At 38.6% G+C, this 20,150-nt stretch overlaps 1 protein-coding gene across 1 annotated transcript in view; it reads left to right on the forward strand.

Annotated features, from left to right (window-relative positions):
• The first annotated feature begins 1,824 nt into the window (after positions 1–1,824).
• The window catches only part of znf407 (zinc finger protein 407), a 247,258-nt gene continuing 228,932 nt past the window's right edge, over positions 1,825–20,150 (forward strand). The window contains exons 1-3 of the mRNA XM_057835263.1: positions 1,825–1,935; positions 6,431–7,054; positions 7,245–9,347. Of these exons, the coding sequence (XP_057691246.1) occupies positions 1,926–1,935; positions 6,431–7,054; positions 7,245–9,347 (2,737 nt within the window). The 5' untranslated portion in view covers positions 1,825–1,925. The remainder of the gene's footprint in view (positions 1,936–6,430; positions 7,055–7,244; positions 9,348–20,150) is intronic.

Consider the following 20,150-nt stretch of genomic DNA (forward strand, 5'->3'; position numbering starts at 1 on the left):
ACATATTAATATGATAAACAAACAAATGAACAATCAACAATAAAAAACAAAAGCAAAACAAAACAAGCACAAATATGCCAGGGGGTATAAAAATTCCACATTACACACGGGAAAAAAACAAAACAAAACAATGAAAAATACTGTAATCAATTATTCACAATTTATTTTTAGTTTAGTAGTACACATACCATTTATCTTTTTCCACTTTCAGATTCTTTGACTTTTTAAACAGATTTATGTAGCATACAGTTTCATTATGAAAGTGAGAAAAAGATGGTAACAGCTTGCTAAATTTACATTTGTGGAAGTGGAATTTCGATAACAAAATGAGTAGATTAATAATAATAACATTTTCATTCCTGAGTTTTTTGGTTTTTTTTAATAGAAAAAAAAAAAAGACATTTTCCCATTTGCGTTTTAAGTTCACATGTAAATTCCTGTCAATGAACTTGCAAAAATCTCCACATTTATTGGAAAAAGAGCAGGTCCAAAAAAGGTGCTGAACTGTCTCTTGATGATTTCCACGGAACTAAAAGTTTGTATTAATGTCCCGCTTGAATTTTTTCATGTAGTGGTTTGCAGGAAAGATTTAACATACGGTGTAGGTGTATATGTATTCTTGAAATAGCAGTCGAACATATCTACTCAAATTTTTGTTATGTAGCAAACACAATTTCCCCACACTTGAGTTTAGTATATCTGGTGGAGATAAACTTTGTAATGGCAAGTTTACATTTCTGCACAGCATAATGATACCTGAAGGAATTGCATCATAAACAATCGCATATTGCTGAGGTCTAAGTGGGAACAGAAAACAATCCAAAAACTCTGCGTAAAACATAAGGTGCCCGTTCCTATTAAAAAGTTGGGACACAAAAATGATTTTCTTTTGCATCCAATTATCAAAGAATAAAGATTTGTTTTTAAAAAGAATTGTCCTGTTATTCCAGATTATGTGTATATGTGGTGAAAAATTATGTTGGTAGATCATGGAGCATGCTATACTTGTTTGTGAAACAGAGACCTTACCTGTCAATTAGTCAACACCATAGCTGCAACTCAGAATAAGGTTAAGGCCACCATACATAGAAAAAATAAAATGAGGGATGAAATTCCACATTGAAAGTGGATTTTAAGGATGTGTTTGGCCCATTTACTTTGAAGATGCAGTTTATACTACAAAAATCTATGTCATTCAGACCTCCCTGTTCATTTGTGTTCATACGTACATTTTTTTTTATTTTTTTTTAATGTAGTGAGTTCGGTTCTTCCAAATGAAGTCAAATAGTATGTTGTCAACATCCTTACACGTTTTAGAATCTACATGAAGAGAATGAGAAGCATAAATTATCCTGCAAACTAACTAACTACTACTACTACTACTACTAAATAAATTACATCACTCCGCCCCGTGCTTTGATTATGACACTTGTGGTCACTTTATGACACTTGTTTCTCCCATGATACTTGAAAGCAACATAGCAAAACAGCTGAGGCCGGGTTTAGATATCACTTAAAAGAGCTAGATGTAACAATGTCAGTAACCAATGGCCATCTTAAAGCAGTATTCTCCGGAGGGCTCCTTTTGCAGCGAACTGCAGTGATTAATTTTATCAACTCGGAATATTTTTCGAAATCTAGACGGGCTTTTAAACAATTTTGTTTGCTTATCGTAAGTTCAAAGTGCATGATCCGTTGACTGCACTGTTGTGTTCATTGTACGGCACTGATAAAAAATGGCCGATACGTGATAACGGCCGCCCTGATTGGCTCACAACGTATAATAATAATCTAGTGCTCTCTATATATGATTTCTACGAGAATGGGGGAGTGCACAAGTTCCGCCTTTAATGTGACGTAACACTCATGCTACGGTACGCCATTTGTGTCTACCAAGAAAAAGCGCGGACAGTGGTGAAAATCGGATGATCAAAGGTGAGTTTGTGTTATTCATCACGTTTCTTAAGTAATATTGCTCCGTACCTACATTGCGATGTCATTGGGCCCTGCGCGAGATTCTTTCAATTGCGGAATAGAAACTATTAGTTGACTCTTTCGGGCGGTCGACGTTAGCTTCCTTTTTGGGCCTCTGTGCTGCCGTCGTTTTGTGGGTTCTCATACGATTAAGCCCCTCCTTAACATCTCTCTGATTGGCTTAATCGGTTAATGTTGAAAATCTATTGGTTGAGCTTTCAATAACTGATATGTAGCATGGTGCTAGCTGTTAAATGCTTTACGACACGACAGATACAATTCCAAAAACGTGGTCGTAATACTTTAGACATCCCACACGAGACAGATTTTTAACCAGTACCAGTTTTCGAGCAATGCTGGTCTTAATTTAATTCACATAAATTTGAGTGTATAACATGTATCGCGTTTTTACTGTGGTAATCGCGCAACTTGGGTCAACTTCACGCTACTTTACAGGTAGTGTGCTTAACCAAAGGGTAAAGCAAATTAGTGGTACTTCCTACTGAAACGTGCTTTATGAAGTGACTAAACAATGTCTTGATCTGTACCGTGAAAGCATTCCTATTTTCTTTAAAGTACGTTTATAACGTAACAACTACGAACATTAAAGCGTCACAACGAAGTGGCCAGTATTTATTGCATGCCATGTGGGCTATGTTGAACAAAACATTAATGTTCAGTAACAGCCGAATTTTATTAGGTTTATAATTGTTGATAACTCTTTGAGTTGGCGTGAGTGGCTCCCTGTAGTTGCTGAGCCCTATGAAATAGTTCTTAAATGACCTTTGAATTGGCAGATTGCCTGCAACGTTCAGATACTTTTTTTTTTGGGGGGGGGGGGGGGGGGGGTAGTATGAAGGAAATAACAATTGAAACGTTTTACTTAATAATGGATGATTCCTGCAATATTTTATTACAATGGCTTTATACAAAATACAAACGCTAGATGGCGGCATTTGCACGCATTAGTTGTTTTTGCATACTGGAAGTATTCACAGCGCTTCACTTCACATTTTGTTACGGCTTCATTTCTAAATGGAACAAAATAATTTTTTTCTCACTTAGAATTTCACACAAATATTTATATTCCACACCCTTTAATCACAACTAGTCGTTCCCTGCGTTATAATATTACAAAAGTAAATGTAGTCGTCCAAAAAAAAATCACTCAAGAGTAGAAGGGCATTCCATCCACAATGAAGCATGGTGGTGGTGGCAGCAGCATGCTGTGGTATTTTTTTCTTCAGTGGTAGGAACTGTGAGACTAAGGACACTATCAGGATTGAGAGAAATATAATGCAGTAAAGTATGGAGATGTTGTGGATGAAAACTTACACCAAAGTGAGCAAGACCTCAGACTTGGGTTAAGGCAGGGGTCGGCAAACCAAAATGTTGAAAGAGCCAAATTGGACCCCCCCCCCCCCCCAAAAAAATGTCTGGAGCTGCAAAAAATTAAAAGCCTTAAATAAGCATAGTAATGAAGGCAACACATGGTTTATGTATCTATATTAGCCTACTATCAAAATGACTAAGTTAGCTAAAAATTCATAATGAGCCTTCATGATTTAATGTTTATTTTCCCTGCAGTCCATCCAACGCACCACATGACTATGTTGTATGATGCCACCTCATGTTTAACTTCAATACAATATTAATGACTTGTTTTATTGCTTTTACGAAATTATAGAAATGCAATAAACAAATCTAATTTTTTATGTCATTTTTATTTAGAGGTTTCGAAAACAGCAAAATGGAACGTACATAACATGTCACTTATCTGGGCATGTCTTTGATTTTTTTTTTCATTGTTTTTATTATCTTGGTTTTGTTTTTGAAGTCTGCAAACAGGTGTTCTGATATGTTGATAAATGTCTCCTTCATTTCCTCCCCATCTGTGAACGGTTTTCCTTGCTTTACTTTCTCCCGGTGTACGTACATTATCCACTTGCCCTCACTATCCCCTCGGTGGCCTGCGCATGACAGTGACGTTTCGTTGTTCTCGCTATATGATTAGCCGAAGAGTCGAAATGCTCGCCAATAAAATGCCTGTTTAAAAATGGTCCGGTTGTTCTTGAATGCGTTCGCTTAAAAGGGAATATTTAAAATGCATATGTGAAGCGATTGATGATATCACACACAGAGCGTATTATTAAGCGATTGATGATATCACACACAGAGCGTATTATTAAGTTATATTAAGTTATATAAAAGAGCAAACGTTTGCACACATCTTTCTATGTCGAATGTGGGCCTTTCAGCCCTTGGGACATTTTGAGGAGAGAGTCCTGATGCTGCATTCTTCTATCTTTAAGTAATGAAAATTTTCCTCATATAAATCGTCCATGGTTACAGAAAAAAAGAACCCAACAGTTAGTGCAAGCGTTGTTGTGACAGACGTTTCATTTTTGAACATGCATTTTATGCCAGAGCATTTCGACTCTTCGGCCACCTAAAAAATATAGCCAGAATTAAGGGGCTTCTAACTCAACAAGACATGGAAAAACTTAAGCATGCATTCATTTTCAGCAAATTGGACTATTGCAACGGCATATTTACAGGTCTGGATAAAAAATCAGGAAGCTGCAGCTAGTACAGAATGCTGCTACCACAGTCCTCACAAATATAAGGAAACTGGACCACATTACACCGGTTTTTAAAACGTTACACTGGCTTCCAGTGAGTCAAAGGATAGACTATAAAATACTACTGCTCTTCTACAAAACACTTAATGGCCTTGGACCAAAATACATGCTTGATTCATCTAGACCCTTAAGGTCATCTGGAACCGGTCTCCTGTATGTTCCAAGAACAAGAACCAAGCAGGGTGAGGCAGCATTTAGTTATTATGCTCCTCACTTCTAGAACAAGTTACCTGAATGTCTGAAGTATGGTCAAACTGTTAGCTCCTTTAAATCAGGGCTAAAAACACTTTTGTTTAGCACTGCATATCCACAACTGCATATACAGTGGGGAGAGCAAGTGTTTGATACACTGCCAATGGGTTTCCCATTGGCAGTGTATCAAATACTTGTTCTCCCTACTGTATATTTCAATCTGTTTGCTTTCTATTCCTCTTGTGCTTTATCTCCATTGCTGATTTCAATAATAGTAGTACTTTTTAAAAATTCTATTCGTGATTATATGCGATTTTTATGTATAATTCCATTTCCTGTTTCGATTGTCTTTGTTTTTATGTTCTATTGATTTAATGTGATTTTTATTATCTTCAAGTGATGTAAAGCACTTTGAAATTGCCTTGTGTTGATTTGTGCTGTATAAATAAATCTGCCTTGCCTTGCCTTGCCAATCTTATAGTGAGGAAAGCGGAATGTCACTTGTTCACTTCACTGTCAAGTGCAGTCAAGTGTGTGTCGCAGGCTATGACGCAAATCTCCCTTGACAAAAATCTAGAAATTTACTATTTATTCTACACATTTTTACAGCATTGGAAGATGTTAAGAATGTGTCACTTTTGTCCTACAGAAACCATATCAAAACAAAAAATATATTTCCCTCAACCATTTTTTCCATTTTCAAACATTTTTGAAAATGCTCCAGGGAGCCACTAGGGCAGAGCTAAAGAGCCGCATGCGGCTCACAAAACACGGGTTGCCGACCCCCGGGCTAAGGGTTACCTTTCACAATCAAAATTACCCTAAGAATGCAGCTAAGACAAACAAGTAGTGGTTTCAGAACAACTCTGAATACATCCTTGAGTGGCCTAGCCAGAGCCCAGATTTCAAATCAATCGAATGTTTTTTGCTCCAAGATTTACTCTTCAGGGAGACAACTTCCCACGATCTACCTTAACATATGAGGTTATGTTGCTCACACAACGTAATTAACTATGTAAATTTGTACATATGTACATTTATTAAAAAAAAAAATGTTTTTGACACCACGGGCCACCCACAATAGTGTTGCAATGGACTGGTCGATCACAATTGACGTAATGGGCACCCCTGTCCTAGAGAAATCTGAAGGTGGCTGGGCTATGATGCTCCCCATTAACCTGATGGAACTTTAGAAGTGCTGCATAGAGAAATGAGTGAAAATACCCCAAGATATGTGTACCAAGCTTGTGGCATCATGTTCCAAAAGATTTGAGGCTGTCATCGCTGCCAAAGGTGCATCAACAAAGCATCGGGCAAATACTGTAAATATCTATGTATATGTGAGGTTTTATTTATTTATTTATTTAATTCTTAATAAATGTTCAAAAATGTAAAAAAAAAAAAATAATTGGGGTGGTGTGTTTAGAATTTTTGGGATTGAAAAAATGTTTCAGGACGAGTCTGTAAATTTAACAATGTGGAAAAAGTGAAACGCTGTGAATGCCTTTCGCATGCACCATACAGTACTGTAGTGGTTTACCAGGATTTAATTTGTGTTTGTTAAACTGTTTTACAGTGCAATAAGAGTTTCCACATTCAAATTATATTTTTTCATTGCATAGGTGACTCATTCATCATCAACTCAAGTTTTCAGTTTTATGATAATCAAGCAAGACAAGATATAGATCAGAAACCAATTGAACAAGAGGGTCCTTTGGACAAAATGCCCAAAAGGCGGCACCCATATGTTGTGCACACAGATGATGAAGCTATGAAGCCTGAACAAAAGGAACTGGGAGCTTCTCAATTGCCGCAAGCAGATACTCTAAGTGAAGATGTAAACACTCACTGCTCAGTTTGTGATTTCTCCGCAAAATGCCCAAGATCGCTGAAGATTCACTACGCAAGAAAACATAAAAAGCGGTCAGATGAAGCTACAAAACCTGCTGAGGACATTCAAACCATGTCTGATGATAGTCCGGGTGAAGCTCAAACAGAGACAGGCATGGAGACAGAAACATCTGCAGAGTCAGATCCAGGGCCCGGGCAATTAATATCAAGATCTGCTTCTCCTGGTGATGATTCAGTCAAGCAGATCACATTCAGTCAAGAGAGAAGAGTGAGCAAACGAACCCCCAAACCCAAGATTATCTATTCATGCAACTACTGTGGACACGAGTTTCGGGACAAATCTCCTCTTGATGTACATGTCCAACGATACCACAGCAAAGACAGCCCACACTTGGGTAAGTATTTTCTTGATGCGTTCTGTCATTGATAGATACCTACAATCCTTAACAATTAAACTTTCCGCTTTAAATGTAGTTAATTTCTTTTGAACATATATTACATTATCAATCATTATTTTTCATCATCATTCATATATAGTACGTTGTCTGGAAGTGAATTACCTGGTATCTTTAACATATCTTTCAGTTGATGCAGAAGAGGACAGTGATGAAGAGAATGAGAACACTGAAAGTGCTTTCAAGATAAACCCTGTACAAGTGGACCCATTGCATACAAAGATCACGCTCAAACTTAAATGTGCAAACTGTGATTTCAAGGTTTCCACAATTCCATTGCTGGAGAGGCACGCTCGTCTCAAGCACCCAGGCCTGGATTGGTACCGCTGTAAATTGTGTAATTTCTTTTGTGCCACTTCTGAAAGGATGGACCAACACCTGTGCTCAAATATTCATAAGCAACATATGCTGAACAGGGAAAATTGTGCTTCTCATTCCTCCGCAGTTTATGTTGAGAGGGTAGCCAAAGGAGATGGGGGTGGTGACGGCACAGAGGGTGTAGGTCAGGGAAACAAAGAGGAACCGGAAGATGAAACGGAAGAAGTTGTGTTAAATATGGAAGATTTGGAATCAGGGCCACCAAAACCTAAAAGAGGGCGACCTAAACAAGCATCTTCAACCAAGTGTGGTTATTGCGGCTTGGTTGTTTCTAATGCTACCAACCTCGGTGTGCATGTCCGCCGCAAACACAGTAAAGAGTATGTTTACAAATGTACTTTGTGCTCCTACAGCTGTGTGACCAAAGGAGACATTGATCGCCATTGTATCACAAATAAACATAGGAAACGTGTACAACAGTTTGAACGTGGCTCTGTAGAAACACAATCCCAGGAACAGATGGAAGCTTCCGAGACAATAGACATACAACAAGATTCACAAGGCTCTAAAAAACACAGTGAAGAAGATCAAACACTGTCGTCGAAACACCCAATAGAAGGTGAATATGTCTCTGTTACCTGCAGTCACTGCGAATTTACTGCTAACTCAGTCCCCTCCCTTGAGCTTCATGTGAAACGAAAGCACACCAGAGAGTTTGAATATGTCTGCTTGGCATGCAGATATTATGCTGTATCAAGTGGGGAAATGGCTCGCCATGCCAGCACAGAAAGACACAAGCAGAAAAGCCAAAAATTCCAGGAACACCAAGAGAATGGTGGCCAAAAATCGTTGCCTACCCTGGCAGAACTCAATGAGGTCATTGATCTTAGTGGTGCTACGGTTCATCTAGCGTCTGAACCTTTAAGCTCCTCGGATGAGCCAAAGCTAATGTCAGAAGAAAGCCAAAAAAATAAAGATAGTTGTACAGTGGAAGCTACTGGCCCCATTGAGGCTGCTAATGTGTTAGCTGGCAAAGAAAAGGGGGAACAACCAGAGAGCGTTGTATCTTCTGCTGGTGATGATCAAGGTCTAAGTAACTGTATAATAGGGCAAACAGCCCAGATTGAGTATATGCCCCAAGCAGAAATAAAGCATGAGGTGGAGAAGGGTGTACAGCAAGAAATACAAGAAAATGAAGACAAATGCATGGAAAGGAAGAGCACAGAAAAAAGCTCTAGTTCCGTTCCAAGAATCATCTCTACTGCCCGACCATTTGATCCTTGCATTGTGCTTGTAAAGGCGCTAGCTGAGCAGGGGGAGGCCTCACCGGAGGGTGCTGCTCGTGAAGGTGAGGCTGCTGTTAAAGGCTTGACAGAGGAAGCATCAGTAACCTCTGGGGTGTTGCCCCATTATGTCAAAACACTTGAAAACATGGAAAAGAGCATCCAAACCAAAGTAAAAAACACCAGAATTCGCTGTGATTACTGCGGCTTTTTGGCAGATGGACTTAGTGGCCTGAATGTTCATATCTCAATGAAGCACCCAACCAAGGATAAACATTTCCATTGTATGGTTTGTGGAAAGTCATTCTATACTGAGAGCAACTTCCATCAACACCTGGCCAGCGCTTCCCACCTCCGAAATGAACAGAACAGCATTGAGACTGTGGACGGCGAGGCGTGCTTTAAATGCACAAAATGCACTGATCGCTTTGAAACGGAGAAAGAGCTGTTTATTCACATCAAAGAGAAACATGACGAGCTGGTGAGACAAGTAAACAAATATGTGATAGAGGACACAGAACAGATCAATCGTGAGCGGGAGGAGCACCAAGGTAACAAGTGCAAGTACTGTGGCAAGGTGTGCAAGAGCAGTAACTCCATGGCCTTCCTGGCACACATCCGCACACACACCGGTATGTATGCCACTTTTATGCTTTATTTCATTGTTTATGTCTTGCACACAATGGCCTAGAAATTAAACAAATCCCTATTAAAAATGTAAACATAAATGTTAAAATTGAGCTTTATGATCTTTACACCTCCACAGAAAAAAAGAACTCTTAGTAAAAAATATAAAACTACAGTATGCTGTTGGTGTAGGTGTGCCAACCCCAATGTTTACGCTATGATCTTGGTTGCTAGACAATCACATTTTAATGCCCCAATTGAAAAAAACTAGAAGGCCTTGACACAGGCAAATGTCGATTAAAAATTCTACTTTTCACAAACGGGACAGGCAAATGTGGCAGCCTGTGATTTGCAGGGATGGCCAAGTATTTAAATTAAGAACAATTGCTATGGCATGCATTCTGGATGAGAAACTTTGCATGTTGTAATAAAACTGAACACAACAAAAAGTAACTACATGTTATGCTGTATTAAAAAAAAAAAAAGCTTTGAGGCGTAATGCGCAATACAGTTTTAGCCAAATGTAATAGTTGTTGCTCCCAAAGCTTAGCACAGAGAAAAAGTGGCCAAAAATGGTGCGTCTGTGCAAAATTGCCCTGCTGCACCAAATTTCGGGGATACGAATCTGCTGTGGCCACCTAAATAGTTCCCCCAGGATTCCATTGAGAACAAGCCTGAATTATGCAGAGAGCAATACTGCTTTTTGAAAGTTCTTTTTCTGTGCGCATTAAGTTTTAAACCAGATTAATGCAATACTGATGGAATGATTGTCTTCTGAAATTATTTTCAATATCAAAACACTGTGGTTATAAATTAATAATCATTGATATTAGGAGTGCTCGATATCCATTTTTTGAAACCGATATGGATAACTTCCCGTTCCTCAAGGCTGATACCGATATGATAACCTATAATATATATACCGTATTTTTTTGGACTATACGTTGCACCTGAGTATAAGTCGCACCAGCCAAAAAATGCGCATTGAAAAGGAAAAACACATATATAAATCGCTCCGGAGTATAAGTCACATTTTTTAGGGGAAATTTATTTGATAAAATCCAGCACCAAGAACAGACATGTCATCTTGAAAGGCAATTTTAAATACAATAGAGAACAACAGGCTCAATAGGTGTATGGTATGCTAACATAACATCACGCTAAAAGTTAGATCGGCCTAAAAAAATCCAGCCCAACCCGACCGGCCCGCGGTTATTAAAGCCTGACGTGGCCTGAGCCCGAAACCCCCCCCCCCCTGAAATTTTATGTTTTATTTGTGAGGACTCAGGAGAAGGATGAAATGCGGGGATGCGATGCGTGGTTGCGTTTTGTGTGATCACGTTTATGACGATGAGGGGCATACATGCATAATGATAACAAATTAAAGCCTGTCTTTTGTAATGAATTCTCCCAGTTAAACAAGACTGTTAGATGGATATTCAATAAACATTTATATCTTTTATATTTGCGTGTCTGTTCTAACAGGCTAATAGTGGATTTTACATTTATTTTAATCTCCTTGAGTTGGCAGAAAAAAAAAACACTTTCTCAATGTTTAAATAGTCTATTTTTATGATCATTATAAATGCATTTACACAACGAAATAAGGCGGGAAAAGTTTGTTAAATATATTTCTCTTATGAGACCAAAGCGCCACATTTGTTTACATTCAGCGAAGCCGACAACGGTTTCCATATAGCACCTTCAACAATCAATTTGAATCATTTCCATAATCCCACTCCTTTCGCAATTGTTTGCTTTTCAATTCCCCTGTCTTTAGTTCGTTTTTCACTCCCATAGCTGCTCCATATCGAAAAGAAAATAGCAGGATGCTCGCGGAGGGCGCCACAGGGCGCTGGGAGGGAAGGATTGAAAAGAGAGCCAGCGCCTTCTCTTTTTATCCAAATTATTTATTCTATTTAACATCCATACATCGTTTTTAATACAAATATATGAATATATATTTATTAAAAAAAAAAAAAAAAACTTGGCGAGAGAGAAGTCGGCCTAACCCGACCGTAAATAATCACACATAAGTCGCTCCAGAGTATAAGACGCACTTTCTGCCAAACTATGGAAAAAAACTACGACATTTAGTCCGAAAAATACGGTATATAATTTTTAAATGTATATTCACATGGGTTTTTGAACACCTGTAGGCCAAAAATACTAGTGGGCGATTCAGCAAAAATTTGCCTTTGACCTAACCAGAATTTGTATGATGACATTAAGATTATTATAATGAACAAAATAAAAACACCAACAATTTTGACTTCAAATAAAGTGGCCATATTTATTTTTTCAAATAAATATAATTTGAGTCAAACACAATCAATTATTCAAAATCACTGACGATGTGTTTCCCTGAACAATGTGCACTGAGGTCAAACTAACATAAACCCAACAAGTATTGTGCTTTGTCAGCAGATAAATCATTTGGTCCAACAGGAGAGGAGACTTTTGTGGTCTTGGTCCTTGAAACAACTTTCTTAAACTGGCAATCATAGGACAGCAAGCCTATCAATAACCAAAAGGCCTCTCAAGAACTTGGAAACATAACATTGTAAAATGCAAACATTTGCTAATTTCCATAGTAAGGTTTATCACTCAATGACGGAAAAATACGGCCTCTAGAACAGTAATAAAACTTTGCATACTGGCAAAACAGGAATGGAAACAAACGCACACATCCCAATCCACCGACACCGTGTCAAACATATTATATATTATTGGGCCTATTAATAATGTTATCGGATTTATTGGGATGAAATCATAATTCCTATTATCGGACCAATAATTATCTTGCACCTCTAATTAATAGAGTTTGCACCCCTCTGGGCGTGGTCCTTCTCCGTTGGCATTGGATCCCACTGGGCGCGGTTGATGGAGGATCCTCCTGCCAGCGGGATCCTCCTCCACGCTAACCAAGTGGGATTGTCTAACCTTAGGTTTATTTCCTGGTTGTAAGAATGAAATAAATTTTCTTTTAGATCACATAAAATACTATTATGAACGTATGAAACTTCTGCTCTGAAAACATTTTTGTAGCATCAAGCTTTACAAAGCACTAAGTCACGTTTTAACCCTGACTTGGGACATAGCTCATAAGTGAGGCAATGGCATTTAACAAAACAAAAGCGTTCTTCTTTTCCTTTCATAACAAACAGGGCCAATGGCGGGGGCTGTTTTACCGTGTGACATATAATGGTATAAAAACTGCAGGTAAAATGAAATATTCTGCACCTCGCCCAATATTCGGCGGACTGTTAAGATTTGCGCGGAGGGTTTTGGAATATCACATAGCCTAAAAAACAATTTTAAGACCGTATTAAACCAGTGCTATGTAGAAGACCCATTTGTTATAATTACAGAATACATTTTTTATGGATATCTGCTAAGTGGTCTCTCCTTTTTAGAGATAATATAGGTCTTTGAAATGTAGTTTGTAAATCACGTTTTATTTATGTATTATTTTAAAAATAATTTAAAATTTTCACACAAGAAAAAACAGTCAACACTATCAACCATTGAGTAGATATTACTCTAAATCACATTTTACATACAATCATTATGTGTTTATGCTCTATATCCAATACCTGTTCCTTTGGTTCTTTTTGCTGTTGTAAAAGCAGGTGACAGGTCTTATTCCTCATTGAAATGCATGATCAAAAAGTGCTCCTACTTTGAAGCTAATAAGTTGTTTAATGTACGTAAAAACTTGACAATTAGACAGATGGGGTGAACTGTCATTGCCAGGGCAGTAGACTAGATTGGGCCATAAAATGAGTTGGAAGTGCCATAGCAAGATAGCGTAGATTGGACCATAAAAATGCTTCTATGGTGAAACCTAGTGCCTCTTTAGTTGATGTTGTGTATAGAGGGAGAAAACCTTAAGCTTTAGACTAAAATCCTCAGATTCTGTATTCTTCTTTAAATTCACTTAATTTTTATTAGTATATATTTTGTTCAGAATCAGGATGTAATTTGGATGATCTTTAACCTAAAGCGTAAGGGGGAATACATTCTTCTTTTGCCACACAGCCTTAACGTTAAAGCTACTGTCTACTATAGCCAGGTAAAAGCTGTTTCAGTAGAGGTGACGGTAAAGACTGATTAGACTTCGGACCAGCTCAAGAAACGCTAATGGACCACAGATTGGGATTCCCTGAGCAACGCTTGCATGGTCAGAGACATGTGCGACTCATAATTGATGTGTCCATTACCAAGACTCAGTTGTAATTATAGTCAATAAGTCTCTGTAAATGTGTTAAAGCTGAGGCTAAAAGCATTGGAGGTCCAAAGAGAGGTGGGCTAATAATTTAAAATAATCAATGCAGACGTATTCAAAGCCCTTAATTTCCCTTGTGTCTGGATGTCCACATTTGTGTGTACGTGTGTAAGTGGTAGAATACCTAGTGAATGTGTGTGTATGTCACCCTTCATGGCGAGTTGATTATCCTCAATCCATTAAGATTTATCCTGTCATTTATAATGCAAAGCAGAGCATAGCTCAGGGCTTTGACTGGGAAATGTTCGACAGGTTAAGAACATACGGTGTTCTGTTACATTTCCCTGACCATGTGTATTAATTGCTTTTGAAATCAACTTAATGCACAAATGAGATGTGAGGGAACATCAATAAACTCCCTTTTCTGCATTGAATGTTTCATTCCCTTTCTCCGCTAAAGCATTCATGAGTGTTAGAATTTACAATCCATTTTTTCTTCCTCTGGATAGTGTATGTAGATATCATCATGCATTCCAACAAATTGCATATTGAAATGCCAAAGTTGTCTCTAGTTTTTGTGCCAAATTGGGCTCAAAATGTAAATTTATTTAAGATTGGAGAATTCGAAGTTAAAGACAAAATTTCTCTAGTTCTTTAAAGGTAAACATCAATTTTCTCCTCCATGACACGTTGGAGTGTCTGTGACACTGATCATAGTAAGAGATGTTAACAATTTAAGTGCATGTTCTGAACTGTTTTATTTATCTTTACCTTTTGAATGTAACTTTTAAAAAAAAAAATGGGATTCCATTTCCACTTAAATTTAAGACCTTTTTAATGGTGGCAATCACCAATTTCTCTTCATTTCATATCTTGTGGCATTTGGTATTATTTTTTAAGTCCCCTCATTATGGTGAATTATTTACTTTTTATATGGCATTCATTTATTATTGGAATTTGTTTATGGAGCTGTGTAGCAGCTCAATGGGGGCCTGCCAGTTTTGAGGCTGGGAGCATGTCCAGATTCTTTTAATTACGACCTAGTTTTTATCCTCTTGATTAATCACTGAAAGTTGTGGGAGGCTGCTCACAGATTAGTCAATTTGTCCCTTAAAGAAAACGTGTGCACATTTCCATTTTCCCAATGAGAGTACTACTGGGATTTGCATCTTAAGGTAAATTGGTCACTTTTTCACTTAAGAGATTTGTCTGACTTAAGACTGAGCCACGAAGTAATGGGTCTACAACATGCCTAAGTTGCACATTCAACCAATTGATGTGATGTTAATGAAAAATGAAATAAACTTAAATGTTATGATTTTTCATTTGACATTATAAGGCATAGTTATGAATGCAGTTTTATTCGTCACTTGTTAGGGATGGGCAATATGTTCTCAAAATCTTAAACTTGTATTTATTTTTTTTTTGTCAATTTTGTATCACTAATACTTTTGACAACTTAGGGGGTTGTTGCTATTATCACCCTCAGTTATAGGTATTTCTATAGATCTCTCAAAATGATACTCTTTCCCTCTGATATTATTTCCTTTAGCTGCCCATTTATTAAAGTAACTTCTTCAGGGCAGTCCAAATCATTGTGCTGACAATGGACATTGCAGTCTCTGATTTTCCATCCATCATAGAATCCCGCATTGCGATGTTTTTTTTTTTTTTTTTAACTAATAGACATTATTTTGTTTTTCTAACTGTACATAATTGTAGTTTTAGACTGCACTGTGTTTTTCTAACTACGTAAATGTGGTCTGCACTAGCAAAAACTGTCAGAAAACGGATATAGAAAAATAGATTTAAATAATTAAAAGATGGATGGTTTGGCACTGTTGGTAGGATAGTCATCTCCCAACCCAAAGAGTATGGGTTTGATCCTGCACCCTCGTGACAATGTTGAATGTTCCTCATGCAAGATATTGAACACCCCTCACTGAATTTGCTCCAGTGTCAGTGTCAGTGTCATCATCAGTAGGTCATCTACTGTAGGAGAGAATGTATAGAAGAGTAGATAAAGCTTTGGTGGTGGTGAAAATTATGCACCTCGATGAAAAACCCTTTCACTTTTAATTTTAATCTCACAACAGAATACTGAAAGACACGAAGGATTCACACATTATGAGAATGTGTTTTGGTTAATTTATTGAAAAGTAAGACAAATTTATCTGTATAGCACAATTCAACACTAGGTGTAAATCAATTTGCTTAACATCACCTCAAAATCAGCAAGACACAAAAAAAAGCAATTAAGAGATGTAAATAAAAACACAAATAAAATAATACACTATTTGACACAAAAAGTTTTTTTAAGACGAAAACGTCTTGAGATTAAAGTCCTGAAGCAATTTGTAAATTTGATTATAGTCCCTTTTATTTTTGAGTTAGCACACAATTCATTTTCTGACCTTTGACCTAATTATCACAAAAATGTCTTCACCTCTTCCACTTAATATTACTAATAAATCGTGCAAGTTTAATAATCGTAATCCCTTATTTCCTTCTGGAGTTTTCATGGAATTCCTTTTCTGGCATCTGTGACTTTTGACCTCATTATTCCAAATTTGATCAACTCTTCTGTTTCTTACTACAAAAATATGCTGCAAGTTTGATAATAATGCTTTTATTCATTAATGAGTTATCTTAGACACAAACATACAGAAGAGCAGAGACTCAGAGACAGTTTTTTTTTTTTTTTTTTTTCAGGAACGATACCGATCATTAGTTGTTAGATTGGCTGATAACTGATTTGCAGCAAAAGTGTAACAGTTGGTGTAAAAAAAAAAAAAGAACAATGCTAACACTTAACCTCATTGAAATGCCTAAAACATGTTTATTGAATGCCTTTGCCGCTTGGGGGTGGCGTGGTTCAGTGGTAGAGTAGTCGTTCCCCAACACAGAGGTTGTGGAATCGATTTTCCAATTTCCAAATATCGGCGCCCATAATTGGTCTGGCCAATAATCTATCTCTAATTCAGACATATGGTACAGAATGCATCACACTGTGTTAGAGAATTATTAGCATACACACACAAGAGAAACTTTTTGGCACATCAGTATAGAATTAGAAACCACACACTCCCATCAAATTTGCAGTTAAAACCACATATTTATTGTTATTAAGTACTATAAAATATATTTTTATAGTATTGTCTTAATGACCTTTTGTATATACCTGGAATTGTGCAGTTTTGGATAGAATTGAGTTAATACATGCGCGAAAATTTGTGGACGACTTACCGTCACACCTTCAGCAGAAACATTTACCCATCCCATGTGTCAAAAACACACATCTTGAATATTAATTATTTTAAACTCATGTTCAGCGGTCATATATGGGTTTTGCGGTAAGCTCAAGCCAGACCTTAAAATATACAGTGGGGAGAACAAGTATTTGATACACTGCCGATTTTGCTGGTTTTCCCACTTGCAAAGCATGTAGACGTCTGTAATTTGTATCATAAGTTCTCTTCAACTGTGAGGGACAGAATCTAATACAAAAAAAACGAAAATCACGGTGTATGATTAAAAAAAAAAAAAAATCATTTAATTGCATGAAATAAGTATTTGATACATCACAAAACTCGAACTTAATATTTGGTACAGAAACCTTTGTTTGCTATTACAGATACCAAACGTTTCCTGTAGTCCTTGACAAGGTTTGCACACACTGTAGCAGGGATTTTGGCCCACTCCTCCATGCAGATCTTCTCCAGAGCCTTCAGGTTTCGGGGCTGCTGCCGGGCAACACGGACTTTCAGCTCCCTCCATAGATTTTCTGTCGGGTTCAAATCTGGTGACTGGCTAGGCCACTCCAGGACCTTAAGATGCTTCTTACGGAGCCACTCTTTAGTTGCCTTGGCTGTGTGCTTTGGGTCGTTGTCATGCTGGAAGACCCAGCCACGACCCATCTTCAGGACTCTCACTGAAGGAAGGAGGTCGTCAGCCAAGATCTGGTGATACATAGCCCCATCCATCCTCCCCTCAATACGGTGCAGTCGTCCTGTACTATTGGCAGACAAGCAGCCCCAAAAAATGATGATTCCTCCTCCATTTTTCACGGTTGGGATGGTGTTCTTGGGGTTGTACTCATCCTTCTTTTTCCTCCAAACACGACGAGCCGAGTTTAGACCCAAAAGTTCAATTTTGGTCTCATCCGACCACATGACCTTCTCCCATTGCTCCTCTGCATCATCCAGATGGTCAGTGGCAAACTTCAGACGTGTCTGGACATGCACTGGCTTCAGCAGCGGGATCTTGCGTGTGCTGTAGGATTTTAATCCATGAAGGCGTAATGTGTTTCTGATGGTTTTCTTCGAGACTGTGGTTTCAGCTCTCTTCAGGTCATTGACCAGGTCTTGCCGTGTAGTTCTGGGCTGATCCATCACCTTCCTCATGATCAGTGATGCCCCACGAGGTGAGATCTTGCATGGAGCCCCAGAAAGATGCAGAATGACCGTCAACTTGAACTTCTTCCATTTTCTAATAATCGCTCCAACAGTTGTTACCTTCTGACCAAGCTGCTTGCTTATTTTCCTGTAGCCCATCCCAGCCTTGTGCAGGTCAATTATTTTATCCCTGATGTCCTTCCACAGCTCTTTGGTCTTGGCCATTGTGGAGAGGTTGGAGTTTGTTTGTTTGAGCATGTGAACAGGTGTCTTTTATACAGGTAACAAGTTCAAACAGGTGCAGTTACTTCCGGTAATGAGTGGAGAACAGGAGGGGTTCTTAAAAAAGAACTAAGAGCCGAAATATTTACTAGTTGGTAATGTATCAAATACTTATTTCATGCAGTTAAATACAAATGTATTATTTAAAAATTATACAATGTGATTTTCTGGATTTTTGTATTAGATTCCGTCCCTCACAGTTGAAGAGAACTTATGATACAAATTACAGACCTCAAACATGGCTTGCAAGTGAGAAAACCAGCAAAATCGGCAGTGTATCAAATAATTGTTCTCCCCACTGTATATAACACAGAAAACATGTTTATGTCATATTACACACAGTATTTTATGCTCCTGAATGAAATAGACTGCTTGGCTGTGTTCAGACGCAATCGGTATGTTTATTCAACTTTTTGAATCTTGCGCCATGAAAATAAGTTGGTTCTGTCCAGAATCTCAGATTGAGGAAGAAGCCGGATGCGACATAAGCGGATCAACGCCTCACCTTGCGGCCACATTGCTTTTGCTTAAAGTTCTATGGAGTTTGCGCACCTAATGCCAGGCCAATGTGCTCCAGGCTTTTGTTGTTACACGAGGGAGAGTGGTGTGAGCATTTTTGGGTTTCCCCAAAAATCTGTTTACCGCGAAGTATGGGCAAAACAAGTTTGACAATCGAGCCCCCATTGGACGGAAGGCCAGGGAGTGGAAGTGAGAAAGCTAATTGTTTTATATTATGTCAAATACTGGGATTATGCCACACATTTTAATGTGTGCTCATGTGCCATCCCACAGCGGCCTCTCGGTGTTCTCCTGCTTCCGCCTACCTCTCTCTTTTCGGGTTGGCGGGGTGTTGCCCCCTTCGGGTATGGTAGCATCAGTTGGGGGATTGGCGGGCGTGGGGTATGGTGGCGCGTCCCCTCATTCCTTCCCTGTGGGTCGGTTATTGGATGCGTGAATGGTACGAGGGACCGCCTTGGTTCCTGGGGAGATGCCGATGGCCCCTGTGCCGGAGCTATGGGAGGAGGGATGGGCTGTGCTTGCCCCCCAATTGGCTGTGCCGGGGCCCTTGGGTGGCCTCTATGCAGCACTTCATCTTTTCTGCAAGACTCTGACGTCTGAGTGAGTTCACACATGAATGGGTGCAATTAGACAGACTCAGGTAGAGTCGGTTCCAGGATTAAAGATCAGGGAGCATATAATAGGATGTCAACATATCCACACTTCCATATGATTCACATAATACTGGGTTCTACACCCAACATTGCTGATTTGAGGGGGCTTCGCCCACCTGATCACGTCTCCTTCTGACTCGGCTCCCTTCCTTTCTCCTCAATTATCAGGCCCCCCACATGTTGTCCACTGAAATATATAATTAGCTAATGATGGCACCTAGACATGTGCCGGTTACCGGTTTCGCGGTTTACCGTGGTGTGAAAACGTCGCGGTTTCAAAACCACTGAAATTTTCCGTCATACCTTAGTACGGTATTCGCTATTTTTCATGTACCAAAATGCAGCCGAGGTGGCTTGGTGCGGCAGCGCTCACCCTTCCCCTGTTTGTTGCCGTGAGTGTCAGTGACCCTATTCTGCTAAACAGCCAGCAAACCCCCCCAAAAAAACCTCCAAACACAAGGCTTACTTTTCTTCAATTTATTGAGCTCTCAAATCGTGGTGAAATATACAAATGAATACATTTAAAACGTTATACAATTGTATTTTTCCACATGTGAGTAGGTTCAACAGGATAGCAGTAGCACCATGAAAAAGGTCGCCAAAAACAAAACATACATTTTCCTTTCAAATTCAATATACAAACTAACTAAAACTTACAAAGACGAATGTTAGCCTAGGCTAAGCTGGGAGAGCAGCTTGGTCGACGTTTTATGTCTCACAGCTGCTGTGTGA

This window comes from Corythoichthys intestinalis, chromosome 4, assembly GCF_030265065.1.
Source record: "Corythoichthys intestinalis isolate RoL2023-P3 chromosome 4, ASM3026506v1, whole genome shotgun sequence".
Lineage (NCBI taxonomy): Eukaryota > Metazoa > Chordata > Actinopteri > Syngnathiformes > Syngnathidae > Corythoichthys > Corythoichthys intestinalis.